The 16,018-nt window shown below is 50.6% G+C and overlaps 3 protein-coding genes across 3 annotated transcripts; 2 read left to right on the forward strand and 1 right to left on the reverse strand.

Moving 5' to 3' along the window:
- Window positions 1-2,943: 2,943 nt before the first annotated feature.
- Window positions 2,944-5,754, forward strand: PtrM4_062210 (Mating-C multi-domain protein; the record flags this gene model as incomplete). The annotated part of the gene is made up of 1 exon (XM_001932951.1): window positions 2,944-5,754. One exon carries the CDS (start codon window positions 2,944-2,946, stop codon window positions 5,752-5,754), a length of 2,811 nt encoding a protein of 936 aa, XP_001932986.1.
- A 5,262-nt stretch (window positions 5,755-11,016) lies between these two features.
- Window positions 11,017-11,784, reverse strand: PtrM4_062220 (uncharacterized protein; the record flags this gene model as incomplete). The annotated part of the gene is made up of 1 exon (XM_001932952.2): window positions 11,017-11,784. One exon carries the CDS (start codon window positions 11,782-11,784, stop codon window positions 11,017-11,019), a length of 768 nt encoding a protein of 255 aa, XP_001932987.1.
- A 1,511-nt stretch (window positions 11,785-13,295) lies between these two features.
- Window positions 13,296-15,249, forward strand: PtrM4_062230 (GlpK, Glycerol kinase; the record flags this gene model as incomplete). Its single annotated transcript, XM_066105580.1, has 6 exons — window positions 13,296-13,522; window positions 13,572-13,760; window positions 13,825-14,106; window positions 14,171-14,861; window positions 14,922-15,128; window positions 15,190-15,249. 6 exons carry the CDS (start codon window positions 13,296-13,298, stop codon window positions 15,247-15,249), a joined length of 1,656 nt encoding a protein of 551 aa, XP_065964207.1.
- Between the last annotated feature and the right edge of the window lie 769 nt (window positions 15,250-16,018).

Consider the following 16,018-nt stretch of genomic DNA (forward strand, 5'->3'; position numbering starts at 1 on the left):
TGCCATCCGCTGTAATTTCTCTCCCCTGCGCCTTCCTGACAGCGTTACAGACGGCAACACCCGCAGGGAAGTGACCGTGGGCAAACTTCCAAACTTGGCTCTTGCACGACGTCGCCTCATCACATGCTCTCTTACTTATCCGTGGTGACATGTCGTCTCACCCCATGAAGGTTTTCCGCTGTACAAGCTCGTAACGTCCACTAACACAACCACATCCTCAAACAGTGCAATCATCATTGCCACAGACATTTGACGTTTGGTACGAAAACTTTGAACGTACCGATATTTCATCCGTGCCTTTTCCCGAGCGAACGGAAGCGAGTACGTAGGCTGCGGGATCCTGTCTTGACTCAAAAAGACTCTGGCGGACGTCTCACGACAACAGACGGCTTTTACTAGCTCTTTTGCCGTGGCAGATCGCTTGCCTTTTAGCGTTATACCTATCTTTGTACGTTACGACAACAGCGGAGTCTTCGCATTAAAGAGGACGTCGAAAACATTATTACGTCGTCGTCGTCGTCAACATCTCATGGCAGTACCACAGAGGTTGCCATGTCGAATCGCTTTGATGCGGTCACCCTCAGGCTACACCAAGGAAGCTTCCCACGCGACAGGCGGTCGCTTCGGGACAAAAGCCGGCAGGCCGCTACTCAAATATCTCGATGAGAACGAGACGAGAACCGTGAGAGATAATCCGGTGCCAATAACCCAACGGACTACAGGGTACGGTATGGACATCTTAAAGGGATAACGGACCGGCGTTGCCTTGTCATATGGGGATGAGTGGTGGAAAGAACCGATACAGAAGTCCATGTGCAGATGTTTTATGTCGGTTTCGACAGAGACATGGCCTACGATATGTAGGCAAATTGGCAGTCCAAGCGTCGGCAGAAGTAGTCTTGGGTTGATGCACGGTCACATCGCAGAGTTCCATCCGGGGTGAAAGACAGAAGTCTATTCAGTACAACTTACTTACTCCAGCAGCACAGCCTGGCTTTGGCAACGGCCTCAGTTCCGGGCTTACATCATTTGCTTAGCTTGGCAAACTACGTGACCAAGCTACGATAGCGTCGGCGCGGCGGTTGAACGGCCGCTCTCGTCAGTTGGAACTGCCCGTTGAAGTCAATACTGCACAGGGACAAGCTGGTCGTTGGCGCTTAGCTGTCTCCCAAATGAACGTCGGAGTGCAGGGATGTGTAGGTATTGTCACGACACTAGAACACAAACGTGCTTGCCAATGTCCAAGCTCTTCCCAAAGTCGCAAAGCATGCAAATCTACAGCTAACAAAGCGAGGGGTCGGATAAAGGCGTTGGCATAGAAGAGTAGTTGATCAACACACAAAGAAGCACGGAAGAGCCACTCCCGAGGGGCTTGTTCACACGGGATGGCGCTATCACTGTGGATCCTTAGGTGCGGATGCCTCAAAAGAAACCCAAGTGCTTCGTGGGGACGATCAAATGGCGACGTCCGTCCGTCCGTCTCGGCTATGTTCATCTGCCTGAGCGAGGCGAGCATTTCTACGATGGTAATCGAGGAGCCGCCCAACGGATCTCCATGGGCGGGTACCAGAAGAGCAAAAAGAGCGCTGATCACCTCATCTCCCATCCCCTGGACAAGTTGCCATCATAATTATGCGCATGTTCCGAAGCTGCTGCCATCCGTGTGGCTGGCAGCATGTCGTTGCTGTGTTTAGGAATACGGAGCCGTGCCCGACTGTGTAACGTCGCGTGAGGTGGTGGTACATGTATTGGTGGTGGTGAATTGGAGGCGGATTGAGTGGAGAGAGAATGCACGACATGATGCAGGTACAGTTTGTGGAAATTGAAACGGACATGTCAGAAACTCGGCGAGCGTTCGACGGCAGGAGGCGTCTACAGCTTGGCCGGTCTTCGATTCGCCGTTGCTCTGCAAACTGGCCAGATGCAGCTCCAGGACAGCCGGGTCGTTAGTGTGGTGAGAAGGATAGACCCTGGTAGGCTGGCGGCTGGGCATGAGCTAGCGCTGCGCCAGCCATGCATGGACGATTCCTACAAACTTCGGTACGCCGCACTCTAGCCCTCCTCAACTACCTGTACGCTCAGCTTAGAGTGGCATCTAGTTGCTTTGAACTTGTCGCAGAGAGATCGATTCATGCTTGTCGCCGTGCATTGCCGCATCGCGGCGCTGCGCCAGAGTGGTCTGGGTACACAGCAGAACAGACGGCTGATACTAACTGCCATATACTCGGGGGGATGCATGTCTGTAATGAAGCAGTGGGGTGGCTTTTGCAGGGGCCGTGCAGGCTTTGGCGTGCCTGTGCAGGCTGCGATCCACACGTCTGCCGGCTGACATGACGGGCCCCTGGGGCCGACTACGACGCGGATCCTACCAGTACGATAGCCATTCTAACAAGCGGGATAATTCAATGGATCCTTGGTGTTTTAACACTCGCGGGCTATACCCGCGCCCTTCCACTCGGCATGGAAAATCTGTAGAGTTGCCACTTCTCTTCAAACAACACCCAAAAATCCCGTCCGCAATCTTCCTTGTCGCCAATCGAGGCTGCATGGAACCGCACTACGTATCTGCGACCAGACTTCCGTTCCTGCAGACAGCACCCAAGGCAGCGGCGGGTTAGCGCATGGGACCATTCGCTGCAGTAGGGGCCCGCTCTTGAACCCTTGGATCCCGTCGTCGAAGTGGTCGGAAGCCCTCGACTGCATATCGGATCGTCATCGCCCACGAAGAAGCAAATAGTGGTCGCATGCCCTGTCAGCGCTGGCCGGTGGCAGCACAAGACGTGCGATTCGGCCAAGTCTAGAGCCCATGTGGGAATTTGAATAATAGCGCCAACTGGTACCGCGATTCAGTTCCCACCATTGTGTCTCTAACTTTACTGAGTCGCGACCCAGCCAGGATCACCGCCACCAATCTATCCACCGATCCGGTCTGCTTCAGGCAAAATGGCTGGCGGGAACCGCGCATCCAAGAAGTTCTCCTTTCCTCTACCTCGCCGGTTGCGAGACAAACTCGAAGACTCCAACGCCGACACTCGCTCGATACCCTCTGTCGCCTCTGGCCACGACCGGCCTCTACGTCACGACGATTCATCGAGTAAAGCACATCGAATACTAGGCACGTCCGACGGCCTGTATCGCTCGAGCACGGGACAAGCCTCCATACCAGCAAGCCCTGGATACATCTCCATCACTGTATCGGATGCGAGTGTGGGATCCCAATTCGACGATAGGAATTCGGTAACGACGGAGAATAGCGGGTACTTGAGGCGACCAGACATGTCCAAAAAGCCGTCTTCAAATCTCCTGGGGCGTATGTACTCAGGGGACGGCAAACGGGGCTCCGACTGCAACTCGCTCAGTCCACGACTATATACACCCTCATCAAGTGGAACTCTTCGATCGCACTATGATGCGAAGAACTCACCATTGGCCATTTCTCAGCAAACTTCCGACTCGGCAATTCGGGACAGGGCGTTGCGCAGAGGGCAACCTCCAGTATTGACAGACCATGGTTATGAAATCTATGAGCCGAGCCCTGTGTCGCCTATGATACTTAATGAAAAGAGAAAGAAGGAGGACCGCAAAAGCAAGCCAGTGCGGTTGGATCTGTCCAAATTGTTTCCCAGGCCAAGAGACAATGACAGCCCAAATTATGGTGGCCCCCTGCTCTCACCTAACAAAATGGTTAACTCACCTGCAGCCATGTCAGTGAACTCTGGATACTTCCCTCGCATGATGTCGAGAGGGTCAATATCACAAGCAGGGCCTACCAAACTACAGAAGACTAATACGAGGCACCATGATGGTCCAATGCGGCCCCAGCCAAGTCCGGTCCCTAATATGAGACAAAAAAAAGAGCACGACTATGCGAAGGTGCACATACGGCGGCCTCCAAGGGGCGCGCAACATTGGTTCGATGCTCTTGACGAAGATAGTGACGAGAGTCCGGAAAATACACAACATGTACCTACGCCAAAGGCATCTGGCCCACATATGTCATACCATGGATCCTCGGCTGGCCAAACGTCACAATTAAGAGAGTCAATGCTATATTCCTCTCCATCTCAAGATCTGTCCGCATATAAGAGGGATAGTTTCGCCCTGGAAGACCTTGTCGATATGACTCATATGACTCATATGACCTCACCAAGCCAACATTCCTTGGGCACATATCGCTCACAGACATCATCCAAGACTAAAGGGTCGGTACTTTCAAAGACGAACCTTCAGGACTCCAGCGTATTATCTTTTTCATCATCTGAAGATGAAAATGAAGAGAGCCGCTCGAGAGCACAATCTAGGACCGCCCGCCAGAGCCTAGAATCAGCGGATTATAGTGCCGATGTCGTCCTTGGGCAAGCGCAAGCGTACGAGGTCCGCCCGCATCGCCGTAGACCATCTGCAGGAGGAATGAGCACCTATTCGACATCCACAAATGCTGCGACGATCGAAGTGATGTACACACCGGAGCCGCGGTTTTCTTCGCACCATTTCTCGCGGAGCAACACTCATGGTAGCAGCAAGCGTTTGAGCCACGTCAGGCAACCGTCGGTCATCCATGAAGATGAGGATGCTCGCCTACAGACTGCTCTCGAGACACCTATATCACCATCGCTTCAAAGTGTCACCAGTGCGCACACGTCGAACAGCGCACCACAATCATATCCGGATAGTTCGCACAAGTTTATGCAAGTCTCAGCCGAAGAGGAGGCCCTACTAGAGCTCATGAGGAAGAAGCGTGCAGCGATGAACAAGTATTGCTCGCCGCCTGGGTCTATACAGGAACATGACGACCGACAGAAGAATCGGTCTGAAGGATCTGGAAAGCCACCTCGCACGTCTGCATTTTTATCTATGGAATCCAAAGAATCAAGTCCCGTGCGGGCTGTGGACAGCAAACATAGGCCGCGTGCAGCAACGGATGTCGCTACGCCACCTCAATCACATTCACGCGGCAGGTCTACCAAGATCAACGGGTCAAGGACTCAACTCCGGGATAGCTCTGCGAGTGACACTTGGTCAGACCGTCATTACTCTCCAGTCGGTCGAGGACGACATCCTCAGTACCTTCCGCCTCCTACAGAGTTTTCGCCGCTGGACCCCTTCCCGCAATCGTCTCCCACATTTGCTACCAGTGTGACCTCCCCTAATAGCGAAGACAACCCATCTCCCTTGCCATCACCGATTACGCCTGGACCTCGCACTGGTGAACCAGATGTCGCAGTCCAAGTGGCAAGCAGCGAGACCAGCAACGAGCTTTACGACATGACCATGGCCGAAAGCGGGATTGTGGGTGCACCGTCCCATGGCACCAAATCCGAACCGTCTCGCGGATTTGGCTCGCATAGACGCCGTCGAACAGCATCTAGTGATGCAGAAATCAACTTTCCGACACCACCTACGTCCACTGGTTTCAGGGATATGAATTCTGTATCCGCGACTTCGTCCCGCGCGCCCAGCATTGTCGAACCGCCATTACCGAAATTCCCCACGAAGAAGAAGGTCCCGAGGCATATCAGTGAGCTAGCAATTGCAAGCATCGAAACGCGAAGTCGGCAAAATAGCATCAACTCGACATCACGATCATCAGTATACTCACAAACATCGAGCCATCAGCCAAGCGCTGGCAAGCGGAGATCACGACACTTGAGCCCCGATGCCAGCTTCACGAGCCACCCCAGGGCGAGCGAAGACCGAGATAGCGTCAGTGATGACGTTCTGGCTGCTTGGAACAGCCTGGGAGGAACGTACTAGTCACGCATCTTGCACGTTAAAGCCTTCACACCCATTGCCATATTTCCTTTACCTCACACCGCGTTATGAACATCCTTTCCGGCATTTGCTAGCCCCGCGTTTTATCCATTTTCTTATTGCGAGCGGTCTGATACCCAACAACCGCTGTATTTTTTCCCGCCTGCCGCCACTAGGCCCGCACAGCATAACTTGTAAACAAACCCGGTTGCGATATTAGTCCTACGAGTCTCTTTTTTTGTCTGCTTATCATACCTTGTACGTTTGTGTTGCATGCATCATCTGGCTCTCTCTCTCATCATTATCGTTATCGTCGTCATCATCATAATCTGGGGGTGGAGTGGGTGGTGGGTCCATCGTATCATATTTGCTATATCACATCGGATTTATATGCGCAGCATTAGTAGTTCTCGGTATATTACCTACTTTTATCATGGCCCGGGTGTTCTTATCACGATCGATAAGATCGGCGCATTATAGCAATGTCGTTTCTGGATGGTATCGCATTCTTCACGCTATCTAAGTATATCGCCGTCATTATCACATATAAGCGGTTATACTTTGTAACGATATATCGATATATATAATCTATATACTGTTGAGCAGGTATATGTACCAATCAACGCAGGGGCAAAGAGTGTTCACTTTTTGTCTCAACAGGTTATGAGCCCGGGTCGCTTTCAGCGCATCAGCATGTTCGCGAAGGAACTGCTGGTTGGGTGAGTGACCAGAGCCGAGTAAGGGTCAGAGCATGAGGCCAGCGCCGAGCAGGGCCAGAGCCGGAGTCAGCACCGTGAAGGGCCTGCGTTGCAAACCACTCGCATTACTTTGTCTCCCTGCCTTAATTGCGGGGGTGTGTTGAGAAGGTATATGTACCAATCAACGCAGGGGCAAAGTGTGTTCACTTTTTGTCTCAACATATACTCATATAACTATTATAATTCACTATTAATCGCAACATGCTTGCTCATAACGTCATCACGCAAAGCGACATACCTCTCAAACAAAAACTCAGTTTCTATTTTTCTTGAGTCTCAGCTCAGCGCATGACGGGAAAAACGAAAAAAAGAAAACAGCGAAGAGGAAGAAAAGCAATTCAACTCGAAACGTTAATCAAGGCGTGGTGTGCCGGAAACCGCACCTGTCCCCCCTTTTTTTTCTTTCCGTTACTGTTTTTCTTTTCTCAGCTCCCACTTTCCCTTTCTTTTTACTTTTTCCCCAGCCTAAAACGCTTACTTACCTCACCTTACCTTACTTCCTTGCGTCCACGTCCGTCCCTCCTCCCCTCCCGAACACACCCGACAACGCTGTCTCGTCCGTCCCGTCTGTGCGCTCACTACAAACTTTAAACCCGCCGCGCTTTTAGCTCAAACGTCACGGTCACCATCTCCGCCCGAGCATCTCCGCTCCGAGCGCTCGCTCGCTGTAATGAAAAAAAGATGCCGAGGACGGAAGGGGAGGTGTGAAGGGGAGGTGTGAAGGGAAGGTGGTTTGTGTCGTGTCGTGTCGGGGCGGCGGAAGCGCGTTCGTTGGACTAGGGTTCTGGGTAGGGACAGGGTATGTAGGGTAAGGTAGGGGTAGACAAGCAACAAACAGGGTCAGTCATGCAATCGATGCGGTGAGTGGGTTTCTGCGCACGTGGCTGACGTGGAGGAAGAAGGGTTTTGTTCGGCGGTACGCGGTGTTATTTTGAGTGATAGTGCAGAGGGTAAAGCGGAAAGCTTCTTTGAGCGCGGGGGCAGTTGCTTTGTTTGGTTTTGTAACTAGGTGGGTTTCCCTTTTTTGGAACGCCAAGGGTTAGTTAGAGGGGGATGGATGGATTCGTGGAGGATTTAATTGTTGTTGTTGTTGTTGTTGTTGTCGGCTGGTGTTCTGTTCGTTCCTTTGTTTGGTTGGCGCTACACGCCCTTTTCGTATCCGCCTGCGTCTGGCGGGCGGATGGGTGATTTTACTTTCTTTGTTTCTTTTCTTCTTTCAGCGTGATATTTTCTATTTTCGGGGCCGAGGCGGGCGCGCGTGCGGAGAGAATTCGGGGTTGTCGGCTGACGGGTTTCTGGAAGCGGACGGATGGGGTGGGTGGTGGCGCGCGTGTGGGACGTGTGTACCTGGACGTTGGATTTAGGGGCTGTTGTTCCCCTTCGTCGTTGTCTCCGGTTGTTTTGTGCATTCATTTTGTACAGTACTGGTATATCTTTGGATTGAATCGGATTTGCCCAGATGCCCAGATGCTGTGTTGCTGATCGTCGTTTCGGAATCCTCGGATGTAGGTATTGAGTTTGTGCGCTTCGAGGGGTTTGTGAGGCGATGTACTTGGAGTGGATTGGGAATGAATTGCGAGATGAGAGTAGGAGTCGATCTGGAGGATCTGATCGGCATTGTTTCAAGTTTTCAGGGCTATCACGGGTAAGACGGAATTGTAGGTGAGTGAGACAAGGCCGTAAACGACCGTATACTGTGGTGAGCATGGAGATGGGCTTATGGATGCCTCCATGTGCTCGCTGCTATCCAGTCTTTGGCTGGATAATATCGATGCTGTTGGATCTCTCTTAAAGTCGACCCAGTTAGTTGATTTATCCGTTTGATGTAATTCATCAACTGTGTAGATTTGAAAAACTGGATCACGGGTGGGTGTTTCCTTCCTTCCAGCATCAACCACACACGCTGCTGCTGGCACATTCTGTTCGGACCAGAGATCTGCTTAATTAGTTACTCTATCAGGATGTTGAAATAGCACCGAGAACTCAGTTATATCGATCTGAAGAAGATGGGCAGGTATATGCGGGTATTGTATCCTGTGTCCAGTCATATCATCATCGAAGTTCGCTGCCCAGAGATGAACGTAGCGATCTGGCCGTCTGACTTCTCCTGTGTTTTACATGAGGGAGAATGTACTCTCCTCAAACTCACAATGCTCCAGTGTACGCACGAAGGATTTGTGTCATAGTACAGTGAACTACATTAGGGAAACCTCAAAACTACCACTCCCACATGATTGCAACATACAACCTTGAGGCCGCCCTCGGGTCATACATTGGATCGTTTTAGCGTTCTCTCTTGATCTCACTTGCGATACTCTCAACTCCCAATTATAGACTCAACCGGTAGCCTAGAATGTCAATGAGCCTCACGCGTATCAGTGTCTCAAGTTCACCACAAATCTAGTGGAGCCATATAGCTTTGCTCGCTATTATACCGATATCCTAACCATCTCCAGGGGGTATTCGATACAGGTCAGCTCGAGAGGTCAAGTATTCGTTTCAACCTGGCCGAAATCAGTACAAACCAGTGGTTCAGATAATCTAGCTCATGATCTCAAAACTTACTAGCAAATATTGTAGGTGTTGGTTGGCTTTGCACTAAGTGCGTAAAGTGAAATAACGATAACTAGGAATGCATTCTGTGTGGTGATTGTTCTGATTGATTTTCTTGCGAAGGAGAACTATGGAAGAGCTAGATATAGGAGGTCTGGTCTGAGCGCTGCTCGGACGCCGCGATCAGTGTGCCTGTCCGCGTGACTGATATTGTGATGGTTTTGGGCCGTTGCCCCGCACAGGCCACCTGCCAGATGCCTTAGCGTTGTTTTGATGTTCGCGCACGAGCCACCTGTTTGGTGGCCCATGCACACCCCCACTTAGATATATTCCGCGCAGAGCTTCTTACAAGCTCTGCACTGCAATTACTTTGTAATTCAACACAGTTTCAAATACCTGACCTATGTGAGACCCTTACAGATATCAGTGTGCCTGCTCGCGTGACCAAGATCAGTGCGGCCGATCGCATAGCTGAGATATCGTTGATATCTGTGATCCGACAGTAGGGTTGCTAACGGAAAACAAAAGAAATTACCCCCTTCAACCTGGAACCTGTTATCTGGTCGCGTTTTAGAGACAGATCCCCTGTGACGACCACATTTGCTACCATTCGCGATAATGATATGTTCTAATGACGCCCCTCTCTTAAGTGCCTGTAGAATCCTGTATCATCCTTCTCTAACTTATGTCTTCACAACAGAAAGTGACAACTCTTCGAGCACTGGCTGGTGAATTGGGTATCTTGGTCATGGATTATGGGGCCCAAAGGTCGTCAGGTGTAGGATAAGATGTGGCGGCCAAATACTATGTTTTTTTTCTAGTATAACGGATCTAACTACAGGATACTGAGAGAAAATTCTCAAATTTGCAATTAGTGGCGGAATTTACCTGTTGAGCTTCTTATGTATACATCGGCTCACTGTGTAAGCCTCATAGCCCTTGCCATGTTAATTGATTATTCGGTAGAGATCCGTTCTCCGGTCGGTGAGCCCAACACCGCACTTCTACGCGTCCCTAAGCATGTTCAGGAAGAAGCTTCGTGCATAAGAAGTGTAGTGATATGTGAGCACTTTTGACAATTCTACTCTCTACACAGCCATCCATCCCGGTTTGTGTCCAGCTATGAGTTACAACAAGGAGTTACGACAAGCTCACCAAGGTTAAGCCTTGCCTGATAATTAAGCAGATTTTCAATCTCTCCTTTCTTTAGGTTACTTTGTATTGTCAGCTCTAGCCTAATCTCCCCTGAGTTACTTGGTTGTTTGTTCGAAGTTTTGAATAGCTCGAGGTTATGAATCCGAATTTGCGGATTCGGTCGCTCGAAGGTGGCTGTACTGATTGGATTAGATCTATATTTAATTACGGTTTGTATATTTGCTGCTAACGCACTATGCTAGACTGTATTTTTGCCCTATATGTCCATATGTTCACAATATCAATAAATTCATAGTAGTAACGGAGACAGTAAAAAGAACTCAAAGAGAAGTGGCGTGGTATCTTCAGCTTAAATCATACGCACGGTCAAAATTACCACCATCTTCGACACGTGCACTTTTACTTATACACTCAGTCGTTCTTGCCGCATAATTTGCCAGACTACTGAATTTATGAAGTATCATGGTGATGTAAAGTGCGGATTAGCGGATAATAGTGGCACCTGGGTGTCATAAAATACTTGACGGTGTAGGTAAGCGCCTAATAGGCGTGTCTGGCGACCAGTGTCCTGTTTACACAAGGATGTCAAGTATTTTATGACATCTAGATGGTGGTATGACTATACCGATCGTTTTGACCAAGGGGATTGAGATGAGTCGGTCTTGGGGATGAAGTGTGAAGCACGGATCTAGCAAAAAGAGAAAATACGTTAGTTTGTATCGTTGGGAGAATTTGACCATGTAGTCTATGTATGCAATTTTGAAGCGAATCATCTAGAGAATACAGAAGGACATAGAATTTACCAAAATGGCTCAGAGTTAGCTAACGTCACCCACTCATCTCCTCCATCACTCCAATCTATCCAGACATCTTTTGGCACTATATGTAGCTGGCTAAATAAAAGTCTTCCAAAGTCGACATCAAAGGGATGGGGTTTGAAAGGCTCTCCAATTTTGCGAGCGTGTGCCATGAGGTCAATCTTATACATGCGCACAATCCTCGCCGCAGCCCGAACGAATAACTCTTTCTCCATGTCATCCTTCCATATGTCTTCTGTGAGCATCATGACCATGCGTGAGATCTTTGGGAAGTCTCGCAACACATTTGATAGACTGCCGTCTCGGAAACCGTTCAAGATCACTTTCGTAATGGCCACGTTTTGTAACATCTTGGCGTCACACCTAGTTGCAATACCAAAGTGAGACAGCAGTCCCACTTCTGGTGAGCAGTCATAGTGTTTAACGCGGGGGCCTTCTAGCTGAAGGAACAGTATATCGGTGTCGATACGGAAGTAGAACTCGTCACAGCTTGTACCCGTGACACTGGATGGAAGTTCTACGATGTGATTTGATTTAAGCGCTTGATAGCGAGCTTCCGCACGTGATTCGTGACAGAGGTTCACCATCAAAGGGGCAGGGCTAGGAGAGTATCGCGGGCAAAAGTGTTCTTCGTCATGGTCTTCATCGTGCGGCTTCGTTTCCAGCGCAACAAATCGAGGTGGCTCATTAAAGTAAGCAAGAGCCCAAATCTGGAGGCGGATCTCCTTGGGCAGCAACGACAGGGACATATCTGTTGAGGGCAAGAGTGCAGGTGATGGTTTGTTTTGGCGGTGGAGAGATTCCGGAATTCCGGGAGGCCTCGGAATTACCCTTTTCGGACGTCACATGATAGACGCGTTAGCGCGCAACCTTGTCGCCCCCAACTACAGACTTCTAGACATTACGAGTCCAGCCCACTCTGCTCCACCTTCTGCGGACGCCTTACTCCATATCGAACAGTATCCCACCGCCACGGTCAATGTGCTGGCCGCCAGTCTTTTCCGACGGGGGCTTTAGCGTGTGCTGAGGGTTTCCCAATTGAAACTACGAGAAATCCAAGTTCCATGGTCGAAGGGGGCGCGCATGGTCGAAGGGGGCGCGCATGGTCGAAGGGGGCGCGCATGGTCGAAGGGGGCGCGCATGGTCGAGACAGATAGAGGGACGTTGACTATGCGGGGTCGCCACGCAGGATGCCTCTCGAGCCGCGTCCTTCATGTGGCACAGCATGGGAGCGAGTCAGGACAAGATGGCAATACCTCTAATGGCATCGCGTCGAATATCCAAGTCTCTCGGCCATGATCAACAACTTGGCGTGATGGGTATTCGGACTGGATGCTTTGTACCCAAAGCTTCCGAGTTTGGGGCAACTCTCATAGATATACCGCCGACACGACGGGCACGGGGCGCCCTGCTATGGTCTGCACAGAGAGCCTCTTGAGGCTCTGGGTGGATTCGCTGCGGGTGTCCCACTGGAGTCCCACTGGAGAAATTTCGACGGCGCCCTTTCATGTGGAGCTGTTGGTCGAGCGACCCGCTGTATGTGAAGTCACACTGACATACACGCGGATGCTCTGCCGGGCGACAAGTCTAGTTTTGCCAGCAGTTGGGCTGATCGACGATTTGGAGACCGATCAACGGATTGCCTCTGGAGCTCGGAGGAGGCTGAAAGGTTTGAGGCTCCATGTGACAAGGCTGGGCGTCTTTGCCTGCGTGTTGTTGGCCGTGGAGCTGTTCCCCTCCCCCGCTTTAAAGCCAAAACCACCCCTCTTCGGCGTCATACCCGCACACCGCAGACTCCAGGCACGCGCCCAGATTCCGTCTGCAGCCGATCTATCACCGAAACCTCCGGCTCCTACGATGCTCTCGTTGCGATTCTCTCTCTACCACTTCACTTTCAACCCTTAACCTTATACACCATACTTCGGTGTACTTTGTTACGAGCACGTTTTGTCAGCGCGCCCTCGGCATATCTCCATCAGCGAAGCGCATTGCATTCGCACCTATCAACAACCTACACCCAACCCGTCGCAATCTAGACGTCCTCCAGCGCAAGCACTGCGAACAGCGCTTTCCGTCGCCTAATTCAATTGGCTTCATAAATTCTGGTTATATCCTCACATTACAGCTTAGTGAGCGAAACCAAACAATCAATACCTGCATCTGTCGCACTTGTTAGACGACTAAGACGGTGGACGGAAGAATTCCTGGCGCAATAATCGCAGTCACATACATCTTGAGATTCAACTAGAGAGCCTTCACAATGGCTACCCAAGACATCTCCGCGCATGGCTCGGAACCGCAACCAGTACCCAAGGAGGAGATCCAGGACGAGCCCACTGGACATCTAGACGAGGGCAAACTAAGACAGTTCTTCATTGGATCTATAGATCAAGGAACCACAAGTACTCGCTTCATCATCTTTGACGGCCTTGGTGAGCCTGTGGCGCAACACCAAATTGAGTTCACCCAGAAGTATCCCCAGTCCGGGTTAGTATTGTGAAACCCATACAATGATAATGTGTATTAATGAGTTTAGATGGCACGAACACGACCCTAAAGAGATTATTACCTCGGTAGAGCAATGCATCGACAGAGCGACGAACATCTTCCTAGACAATGGTCACGAGATCGAGGATATCAAGGCCATTGGTATTACCAACCAGCGTGAGACGACAGTCCTCTGGGACACCAACACCGGAGAACCCCTCTGTAATGCAATTGCCTGGTATGTACATTGTAGGCGAGACGTTTTATTGGGCTGCGGCTGACTCTATTCTGCTCGCCTCTAGGCCAGATACCAGAACCAAGGGATTGGTCCGCGAACTGAAGGGACGGCCGGGCGCCGATGAGCTGCAGAACATATGTGGGCTGCCGCTGTCGACGTACCCATCATCGGTGAAGCTTCGATGGATGCTTGACCATGACGAAAACGTCAGGAAGGCGTACGACGAAGGTCGCCTATCCTTTGGCACAATCGATACATGGATATTATACAACCTGAATGGTGGAAAGGAAGCCGGGATACATGTAACCGACTCCACTAACGCATCAAGAACCATGTTTGTGAATCTGTAGGTCACCCACACCCACTCCACCTTCTCACTTAAGCGAAAACGTTCGCTTATGCAATGCCAGGCACACCGTTCAGTACGATGACAAGCTCTTGGATTTCTTCGGGATTGACCGTAATAAGATTAAACTGCCGGAGATCGTGCCGTCATCCTCGCCAGACGCTTTTGGCAGGCTCAGATCCGGGATACTGGAAGGCGTTCGCATCGCAGGATGTTTAGGTGACCAGTCCTCTGCTTTGGTCGGCCAACAAGGGTTTACACCCGGTTCTGCGAAGAACACGTATGGTACCGGGTGCTTTTTGCTTTACAACGTGGGCGAGAAGCCTGTCATTTCTACTCATGGATTGCTGGCCACCATCGCGTATGACTTTGGTGGGAAGCGAAAACCGGTTTATGCATTGGAAGGCAGTATTGCGGTCGCAGGAAGTGGTGTCAAGTTCCTCATGAACAACATGGGCTTCATTACACATTCGCATAAGATCAGCGACCTGGCAGCCTCTGTCGAAGACAACGGTGGATGTGTCTTTGTGACAGCCTTTAGTGGTCTTTTCGCCCCCTACTGGATCGATGATGCCAAGGGCACTATATTTGGTATTACCCAGTTCACTGAGCGGGGTCACATCGCTCGCGCAACTCTGGAAGCGACTTGCTTCCAGACCAGGGCAATCTTGGATGCCATGGAGCTGGATAGTGGCCACAAGTTGAACATGCTTGCAGTCGACGGAGGCATGAGCAACTCAAACTTGTGCATGCAGGTACGTACATGCTGGTTATAAAGACATTCCAAGGGTTCACTTACTCACCATGTTCAATAGACACAAGCAAATATCATCGGCATTCCCGTAGATCGACCTGCCATGCGCGAGACTACCGCGTTGGGGGCAGCCATTGCAGCTGGATTCGCCGTCGGTGTATGGAAAGAGTTTGAAGAGCTAAAGGAAATTAATCAGAAAGACCGGATGGTGTTCAAGCCGAACGTTGGCAAAGAAGAGGGGGAGAAGATGTTCAAGAAATGGGGCAGGGTAAGTGGCAGCCATAAACTGACTACAAGTCAGACACATGAGCTAACCCAGATGATTGCAGGCGGTCGAGATGTGCCGTGGTTGGTTAGACGCCGGAGAAGCCAACGGAGAGTTCTCATAATTGGCACGTGCATTGAAAGTCGATATATCCGCAACTGGCTTCCTGTATTTTATCGGTTCCTTCGTACGAAGCAAAGAACTGATTGTAACAAAAACTGTGCACTTGACGATGAATGGGATCCGGTGATGAGTTCATGTTTCGGGCCGTTGGATCGTCGACACGAGTCCGGTGGCCATCGAGCGAGCCGTCTTACGCCCGGAGTAATGCCATGGATGTGCTGATAACCTTGAATTTCATAGTGTCAATTTTATGGCGACATGATCCACGACACACCAATACTGTGGTATTACCGCCGTTCTGGCAACGCGGGGCAATAATGCTGGACGTATGGTCTTTTTCAGTAGGTCAGCTTACCATATTCATAACCTTGATATGACATCCATGTTGCATGTTCAGCCTGAATATTATATGATTTTGCCCAACAGACTTTTGGTCACATACAGATTGTGTGAAAAGTGCAGTTGCGCACCAATGGCAGGTCGGACATGGGTCGCCAAGGTGTGGCATAGCACAAGGGTGGATGTATACAGCATTGCGATGCGGGCAGCGTCGGCTTCTAAGCTTTTGTCAGGCGGGATCGGGGAGCTTGGTGGGGAAATGTTCATGTTGCCGTTCTTGATCGGGGCTGTGGCACGTAGCAACCCTGACCGTATAGCCAGAGGGCTACTCGATCAAATGCTGACTCTCATGAAGTCTTACTGAAAGTGGATGGAATCGGAAAAGTTTCACTTCGTAACTTTGGTCCGTCGACCGTGGGAACCGGGTAATA

The sequence above is a fragment of the Pyrenophora tritici-repentis genome, chromosome 2 (genome assembly GCF_003171515.1).
Source record: "Pyrenophora tritici-repentis strain M4 chromosome 2, whole genome shotgun sequence".
NCBI lineage: Eukaryota > Fungi > Ascomycota > Dothideomycetes > Pleosporales > Pleosporaceae > Pyrenophora > Pyrenophora tritici-repentis.